The 9568-nt window shown below is 39.4% G+C and overlaps 1 protein-coding gene across 1 annotated transcript; it reads right to left on the reverse strand.

Annotated features, from left to right (window-relative positions):
* Positions 1 to 7166: 7166 nt before the first annotated feature.
* Positions 7167 to 8531, reverse strand: LOC309804883 (ATP synthase subunit beta, mitochondrial-like). Its single transcript, XM_082622575.1, has one exon. The coding sequence runs from the start codon at positions 8453 to 8455 to the stop codon at positions 7205 to 7207; it is 1251 nt and encodes a 416-aa protein (XP_082478701.1). The 5' UTR covers positions 8456 to 8531; the 3' UTR covers positions 7167 to 7204.
* Positions 8532 to 9568: the final 1037 nt, after the last annotated feature.

Below are 9568 nucleotides of genomic sequence, written 5' to 3' on the forward strand. Positions count from 1 at the left end.
GATCATATGGTAGTTCTATTTTTAATTGTTTTGAGGAATATCTATGCTGTTTTCCACAGCAATTGCACAAATTTACATTCTTACCAACAGTGCACAAGGATTCTCTTTTCACCACATCTTTGCCAATACTTGTTATTTCTTGTCTTTTTGATAATTGCCATTCTAACAGGTGAGAAGTGATATCTTATCTCACTGTAGTTTTGAATTGTATTTCCCTAATGATTAGTGATGTTGAGCATTTTTTCATGTGTTTTTTTTTTGGTCGTCTGTCTGTCTTCTTTGGAAAAATGTCTATTTAGATCCTCTGATCACTTTTAAATTGGATTGTTTGTTTTTGCCATTGAATTGTATGAGTTCTTTATATATTTTGGATATTAACCCCTTATCAGATATATGCTTTACAAATATTTTCTCCCAATCAGTAGATTGCCTTTTCATTTTGTTGATGGTTTCCTTTGCTGTGCAGAAGCTTTTTAGTTCAATGTTGGTCCACTTGTCTATTCTTGCTTTTGTTGCCTTTGTTTTTGGTGTCAAATCCAAAAAATCATTGCTAAATCCAGTGTCAAGGAGCTTACTGCCTATGTCTTATTCTAAGAGTTTCAGGTCTTATATTTATGTCTTTAATCCATTTTGAGTAAATTTCTGCATATGGTGTAAGACTGGTCCAGTTTTATTCTTTTGCATGTCCAGTTTTCCTAACACCATTTACTAAAGAGACTGTCCTTTCCCCATGTATATTCTCAGCTCCTTTGTCAGAAATTAATTATTCCTGGGCTCTCTACACAGTTCCATTGATCTATGTGTCTGTTTTTATGACTTTATCCTACTGTTTTGATTACTATAGCTTTTACTATAGTTTGAAATCAGGGAGTGTGATGCCTCCAGCTTTGATCTTCTTTCTCAAAGATTGCTTTGGCTATTTGGTGTCTTTTGGGTTCCATACAAATTTTAAGACTGTTTGTTCTGTTTCTGTGAAAAACTCCATTGGATTTAAAAAAAAATAGGGATTGCATTGAATCTATAGATTGCTTTGGGTATGGATATTTTAATAATATTATTTTATCCAACCCGTGAGCATGGACTATCTTTCCATTTATTTGTGTCTTCTTCAATTTTTTTTTCATCAGTGTGTTATTGTTTTCAGTGTACAGATCTTTCACTTTGTGGGTTAAATTTATTTCCAGGTATTTTTTTCTTTTTGGTTCAGTTGTACATGGAATTGTGTTCTTAATTTCTCTTTCAGATAGTTTGTTATTAGTATATAGAAATACAACACATTTCTGTATGTTAATTTTGCATCCTGCAACTTTACTAGCATCTTGGCTATTCTTTGATTATTTATGTGAATTTTAGAGTCAGATTGTTTACAATCTGTTCACACACACTTGTGCACACACACACACAATAGCATTTTGCTCAACATTGCATTAAATTTGTAGGTCAAGTTGGGGAAACTGCCATCTTAGTGTTATTGAATTTTCAAATCCATGAACATCATGTGTCTCTCCATTTGTTTAGGCCTACTTTGATGTCTTTCACAACAGTTGTATAATTTTCCTAAAGTTCTTATATATCTTTCGTTAAATTTATTCATGTGTTGTTAAAAATAATTTTGATAGTGTTGCAAATGTTATCCTTGTGAAACTGCATTTATGTAAATTTTTGTTCACAGATGTATAGAAATAAATTTGCAAATGAGTCTTTTCTGTAAGTGGTTTGGGGCTTTTTCTGTAGACAATCATATAATCTGAGGTGAACGAGAATTTTGTTTCTTTCTTGCAATCCCTACACCTCTACCTTTTTCCATGTCTTTCTATGATGGATTGAGTTGGGTAGAGATGTGGTACCACACCCCATTTTTTTATCTTAAGAGAGATGCCATTGTGATTTTACCACTTGGTCTGATTGTTGCTGAGATTTTTTTGGTAGATGTCCCTTTTCAGGTTAAGATAGTTCTTATAACTGGAAGTCATAGTTTGCTAAGTTTTTAAAAAAATCATGACTGTTTGTTAAAGTTTATTGATTTTTGGAGGGATATGAATTGAAATGATGATTGTGTTTTCTAGGAATTTGTCCATAACATCTAAGTTTTCAAATTGTTGTAATAACATTGTTCATAATATTATACTGCTTTAAAAAATAATCTATAATAAGGTATAGTTGATATATAATAAACTGCATCCATTTAAAGTATACAATCCAATAAGTTTTGGAAAATATCCTATTTTTTAAAAAAAATCATGCTGTACATTAAAAAACATCTTATAACTGAACATTTGTACACTTTAACCAATATCTCCCCTTTTCCTCCATCCCCACAATGCCTACCAACCATCATTCTATTCTCTGTTACTATGAGCTCAACTTAAAAAAAATTTTTTTTTAAGATTCCACATATAAGTGATACCATACAATATTTGTCTTTCTCTTTCTGACTTATTTCACGTATCATGATACCCTCCAGCTTCATTCATTTTGTCACAAATGGCGAGATTTCCTTCTTTCTTTTTGGCTGAATAGTATTTCATTGTATATACATACCAAATTTATTTATCCATTCATCAGTCGGTAGACTCTTGGGTCATTTCCATGTCCTGGCTATTGTGAATAATGCTGCAATGAACATGGAGGTGCAGATATCTCTTTGAGATATCAATTTTGTTTCCTTTGGATAAATACCCAGTAGTCAAGTGCTGGATCATATGGTAGTTCTATTTTTAATTTTTGAGGGTCCACCCTACTGTTTTCTACAGTGCTGCACCAATTTACATTCTGATAAACAGTGCATAGGGGTTCCCTTTTCTCCACATCCTCACCAATAGTTGTTATCTCTTGTAGTTAGATGGTAGCCATTCTAACAGGTGTGAGGTGATATCTCGTGGTTTTGATTCATATTTTTGTGATGATTAGTGATGCTGAGCATCTTTTCATGTACCTGTTGGCCATCGGTATGTCTTCTTTGGAAACATGTCTTCAAGTCCTTTGCCAGTTTTTAATCAGATTGTTTGTAGTGTTTTGCTATTGAGTTGTGAATTCATTATATATTTTGGATATTAACCCCTTATCAGATATATGGTTTATAAATATTTTCTCCCATTCTGTAGGTTGTCTTTTCAATTTGTTGATTGTTTCCTTTGCTATACAGCACTTTCTAGTTTGATATTGTCCCACTTGTTTGTTTTTGCTTTTGTTGTTTGTGCTTTAGTTGTCACTCAAAAAATCCTTCCTAAGACCAAGGAGAAATTTTCCTATGCTTTCTTCTAGGAGTTTTTTGGTTTCAGGTCTTACATTTATGCCTTTAATCCATTTTGTGGTAATTATTTTGTATGATGTAAGATAGTGGTTCCTTTTCATTCTTTTGCATGTGGATGTCCAGTTTTCTCAACCACATTTATTGAAGAAACTGCCCTTTCTCTATTGTGTGTTTTTGATGCTCTTGTCAAAGATTAGTTGACTGCAGATGTGAGAGTTTACTTCTGGGCTCTTGATTCTGTTCCACTGGTCTATATGTCTTTTTTTTTTTTTAATGCCAGTACCATTGCTGTTTCAATTACTATAGCTTTGTAATATAGTTTGAATCTTCTTATCTTTTCAATCTGTGCAGTGTTTGTAATTCTACCATCGTTTCATTCCTAATATGGGCTATTTGTGCCATCTCCTTTTCTTGGTCAGTCTTGACAAAGGTTTGTCAAGGAAGCAACATGTAGTTTTATTTATCCTCTCTGGTTTCTCTTTACTCTTTATTCATTAATTTCTGTTCTTATCATTATTCTTTCATTCCTTGTATGTTCTCTGTGTTGGTTTGATTATTCTTTTCCTAGCTTCTGAAATTAGATGATTAACTTTTAGATTTTGGCCTTTCTTTTCTTCTACTCTAAGTTGTTAAGGCTGTTTCTTTCTCAACAGTATCCCATTGGTTTGACAGGCCATGTTTTTGATACGTTTTAGTTCTAAATATTTAAAAGTTTCCACTGCAATTTTTTTTAGCCCTTGAGTTATTTAGAAATGATATCTAAATTAATGGAGTTTGTCTTTGTTTTGTTTTTGCTGAATTTTAACATTCTGGTCAGAGGACATCAACTGTGTTATGCCTTTCCTTTGAAGTTTATGGCTGCCTGCTAAATTGAACCTTTTCAGATGACCTCTGAACTTTAGTTACTATTTTCCCACAAAGCCAATTTTGTTTGCTGGTAATATAGCTGCATCAATTTTCTTTTGGGTAATATGTGCCTTTTCTGTATTTTTCTGTTCTTTTTCTTTGAACTTTTTAATATCCTTATGTTTTAGGTTTGTTTCTAATGAAAAGCATTATTTAGATTTTTCTTGTTCTTATTCATCCCCCAAATCTTTTCTGTTTGGCCAGAATACGTATATGCATGTGTGCATGTATACACACACATACATATGTTAACTCTGGGTCTATTTCTACCACTCGCACCACAGCCATTAGTTTATGAACTGTGAGTCTTGACCTCTGTTGCTCAAAACCATTTTGTTCTTTCTTGTTTAGTGCTGCTGCTTTAGACTTATGTCCTGCACCAATCAGGGATTTCCTGGGAGCTTTTCAGCCTCAGAATTATTTTAACTCCTAAAAACTTTCTCACCGACCTTAAAGAGCTTTAGTTCCTGTGTGATAAATCTATTGATATCAAAACTGAGAAAATTTTAAATGTTTATTAATTCATTTAAAATAATAATAAGCCCATTATATGTTAATATAAATAACATATTTTTAATGGAAAAAACCCTGTATTTTCTAAAACCAACAAAAAACAAAATGTAGAGACAAGAGTGGCATTTATTAGTGTGCAAATCTCTCTAATACCCAGCTTCATACAGGACAGCTGAATTCTCTGCTCTGGAGTCCTACAGCCTTGGGACAATGCCACACTGGTGAGAGAGTGAGAGTGAAAGAGGCAACATGAAACTGTCTGTACTGCTAGGTGTCTTGAAAGGGCTTCAGGGACCCACAAGTTGGTGGGACCACACTATGAGAACCACGGCACTATAAAAATTTCTACTCTGATAAGCTTTTTATATTTGAGCTCTGATTAAGACTTCATTGAAAGAAAGAACTCTGAAGGCAGGTTGAAAAGTGCAGGGTGAAGGGGAATGCCTGAACCCCAGGCCTAGCACTCACTACTGCAATGAGGCTACTTCTGCCATCAGCCCAGATGGACCAGCCTTGTGGCCTTCACCTTGGCCTTCCTGGTGACCCTCACCATAGCTATCAGTTGTCTTTCACCTTGATCTTCATCATAGCCCTCGCCTTGGCCATCACTGTGGCCCTCACCTTAGCCCTCACCTTGGCCCTCATTGTGGCCCTCACCTTGGCCTGGCCATGGCTCTTACCCTACCCCTCACCCCAGCCCTGCTCAGGCTCGGCCTCCTGCACAGCACACTTGGGGTGCTGCTGCTTCTCCTGTTGTTACAGGTTTTCTTTGTTCTCATGAGCCAGGCTGCATGCTGTCCACACTGCTCAGAGTTAGGACACAAAACACCAATTTAGGCAGCTCTGGGTCTTCTCCCGGCTTTGGCCCTCCTAGCATCTCTTCCTGACTGAGTTCTCCAGGATTCTGCTGTTCAGGCCCCCCTTGTCACGCTTGGCTCCCTCTGCCCAGGGCTGCATCTCCTGAAAGATCTCCCTTGTGGAGTTCCATGAGCAAAGCCCATTGGCTTTGTTTTCCTCTTTTAAAACTTACCTTGTTGTTATTTTTTAACTGTAAATGGAACGCGTGCCTGTTGAATACAAGTTAATGGCACAGAAGCACATAGAGTGAAAAGCCTGTGTCCTCCCTCCCACCCTCCCGAAAGTCTCCATACTTAGCCATCTGTGCTCACTTTCAGACAGTTCTGTGCACTTACAGACATAGATTTATTTGTATGTTTGTGCCCACACACAGTGTTTTGTGTTGTAATTTTCCAAGCTTAAATGGACTTGTGTCCTCTATGTCCTGCAACTCACATTTCTGTACTGGGTACATGTGTTGTGAAGGCTAATTTCATGTGTCAACTTGAGTAGGCCACAGGGAGCCCAAACATTTGGCCCAACATGATTCTGGGAGTGTCTGTGAGGGTGTTTCTGGATGAGGTTAACCTTGAATTGGTGGACTGTATAAAGCAAATGGCCCTCCCCAGTGTGGGTGGGCCTCATCCAACCATTTGAAGGCCTGACTAGAACAAACAGGTGGAGGAAGAGGCAACTTTTCTTGTCTGACTATTTGAGCTGGACATCAGTCTTCTGTCCTTGGACTTGGACTGGAATATCGGCTCCCCTGGGTCTCCAGTTTGCCAACTCAGATGCATATATATGTGCGTATTGGTTTTGTCTCTCTAGAGAACCCTGATACTGGTGTCTTCCCATGTCAGTGGGTGAGGACCTCTTGCATTCTTTCTATGACTGCATCCTGCGTTCGCCAGGTATGTCCTGCAACTTATTTGATTCTCCCCCCTGGCAATTGAGTTTGCTGACAATACTTTGCTGCCATGTACCACCTTGAACATCCTTGTATCTGTACTGTAACGCACATGTGTAAGAATTCCTGCAAATCACACATGTGGCAGGCATCCTTTCTGAAGTTTGTTTTTGGTATCTTCTTTTGGGCAGCCATCATGAATTTTATTTTATTGTTATTATTTTGGCCACGCTGCACGGCTTGCAGGATCTTAGTTCCCTGATCAAGGATTGAACCCAGGCCACTGCAGTGAAAGTGTGGAGTCCTAACCACTAGATTGCCAGGGAATTCCCCATGATTAATTTGAATGTAGTCAAAATAATTATTTTATAATAAAAATAATCCTTTTAGGGTGTCTGTTGTCTTATGTTTTGTTCAAGAAATTTTTGCATATATATGTTCTCAATTTTCTTCAAAAACTTTGTGTTTTTTTTTTTTTTTTGGCTGTGCCACACGGCTTGCGGGATCTTAACACCCTGACCAGGGATCAAACCCAGGCCCCAGCAGTGAAAGCGCCAAGTCTTAACCACTGGACTGCCAAGGAATTCTCATGTGTTGGTTCTTTTTTTTTTTTTTTTTTTTTTTTGAGGGATGTACATTTTATTGTAAACCTTAAATTCTCTTCAGACGGAACACAATGTCTTCAGTCTAGGCTCTCATGTGGCTTACCAAGGAAGCTGATTTTTGGATTAGGGGCAAGGAGAGGGACAGCACAGAGGATGAGTGTTTAGTTTGCCAAAAGGACCTCCTCACGAGTGCTCCTCAGCCAGCTTATCAGCTTTTGCCACAGCTCCTTCAATGGGTTCCACCATATAGAAGTCCTGTTCTGGGAGATGGTCATATTCACCTGCCAAAATCTGCTGGAATCCTTTGATGGCCTTCTTCAGGGGTACCAGCTTCCCCATATGACTGGTAAAGACCTCAGCCACCTGGAATGGCTGAGACAAGAAACACTGTATTTTCCATGCATGGGACACAGTTAACTTGTCTTCCTCAGAAAGTTCATCCATACCCAGGATGGCAATGATGTCCTGGAGGGATTTGTTGCCCTGTAGGATCTTTTGCACCCCACAGGCAACATCATAATGCTCATTGCCAACAATGTTGGGATCCATGATGTGAGAGGTGGAGTCCAGAGAATCCACAGCTAGATATCTGCCCAGTTCAGCAATAGCACGGGACAGCACAGTGGTAGTATCCAAATGGGCAAAGGTAGTGGCAGGGGCAGGGTCAGTCAAGTCATCAGCAGGCACGTAGATAGCCTGTACAGAGGGGATAGATCCCTTTTTGGTGGTGGTGATTCTTTCCTGCATGGTACCCATGTCAGTGGCCAGGGTAGGCTGATAACCCTCTGCAGAAGGGATTCTGCCCAATAAAGCAGACACCTCTGAGCCAGCCTGGGTGAAGCAAAAGATGTTATCAATAAGCAGCAATACATCTTGACCTTCTTGGTCTCTGAAGTATTCAGCTACAATCAGTCCAGTCAGAGCTACCCGGGCCCGAGCACCAGGCGGTTCATTCATTTGACCATCCACCAGCACGACCTTGCAGGTAACATTTTTTAAGTCGATAACACCAGACTCAGTCATTTCATGGTATAAGTCATTGCCCTCATGGGCCCTCTTACCAACACCAGCAAACACAGAGCAACCACCATGGGCTTTTGCAACATTGTTGATTAACTCCATGATCAGTACTGTCTTGCCAACTCCAGCACCACCAAAGAGCCCGATTTTGCCACCCTGGGCACAGGGAGGCAGCAGATCCCCAACCTTGACACCAGTAGTGAGAACTTCCTGCTCAGCGCTCCTCTCCATGAATTCAGGAGCCTCAGCATGAACAGCAGCAAATTGTTTGGTTTCGATGGGACCTCCTTCATCAATAGGTTCTCCAGTGGTGTTCATGATTCTACACAAGGTCTCAGGGCCAACAAGAATTTTGACTGGTGCACCCGAATCCAGGACTTTCTGACCTCTAACCAAACCTTCTGTACCATCCATGGCAATGGTCCTTACCGTGTTCTCACCCAAATGCTGGGCCACCTCCAAAACCAGCCTGGTTTCCCTGCCTTGCACTTCTAGGACATTTAGGATGGGTGGCAGCCCCTCATCAAATTGGGCGTCCACCACTGCACCGATGACCGCCACGACACGCCCAGTGGCGGCTCCTGCCTTTGGCGATGGATAAGTTTGAGCAGCATAGTCTCTGGCAGGCTGGAGTGCTGCCGAAGCGGCCCACAGTAAGAGCTGGGCTTGGGGTAGCGGCGCTGAAGGGCTGAGTCCCCGGAGGCCCTCAGAGGCTGAAGCAGCGGCACACAACCCACAAGGCCCAACGTGGTGGAGCTGGGGTGGAGACTTTTAGTCAGGTTTTTGAATTCATTTCAGCTTGATTGTTTTTAATTGAAGTAAGATTCGTATAACATAAAGTTAGCCATTTTAAAGTATACAATTTAGAGGCATTTAGTACATTCACAATGTTGTACAACCGTCACCTTTATGTAGATTCAAAACATTTTCATCACCTCAAAAGGAAACTCTATACCCATTAAGCAGTCACTCCCCATTCTTCTCCCCCAGACCCTGGTAACCACTAATCCACTTTCTGTCTCTAGATTTGCCTGTTCTGAACATTTCATATGAAGGAATCATATAGTATATGGCCTTTTGTGTCTGCCTTCTCTAACTGAGCATAATGTTTTCAAAATTAATCCACATTATACATGTTTCAGTATTTTATTCCTTTTTACGACTGAATAATATTCAGTTGTAAGGATAGAGCACATTTTGTTTATCCATTCATCAGTTAATCAGTTAATGGACATTTGGGTTTTTCCCACTTTTTGGCTGTCGTGAATAGTTGCTCTGAAAGTTTTTGTGTGGACATGCTTCAGTCTTCTTGAGTGCATACCTAGGAATGGAATTAAAGGGTCATATGGTAATTCCACGTTTAATCCGCTTGAATTTTGTGTACGACACTATATTACTTTCCTAGGGCTGCTATAATAAATTACCACAAATTGGGTGGCTTTAAAATACCAGAAATTTATTCTCCTACAGAAGTACAAAATCAAAGCGTCAGTGGGTCAGTCTCCCTCCAGAGGCTCTAGGGAAGGA

The sequence above is a fragment of the Mesoplodon mirus genome (genome assembly GCF_964341445.2).
Source record: "Mesoplodon mirus genome assembly, chromosome: 5".
Classification (NCBI taxonomy): domain Eukaryota; kingdom Metazoa; phylum Chordata; class Mammalia; order Artiodactyla; family Ziphiidae; genus Mesoplodon; species Mesoplodon mirus.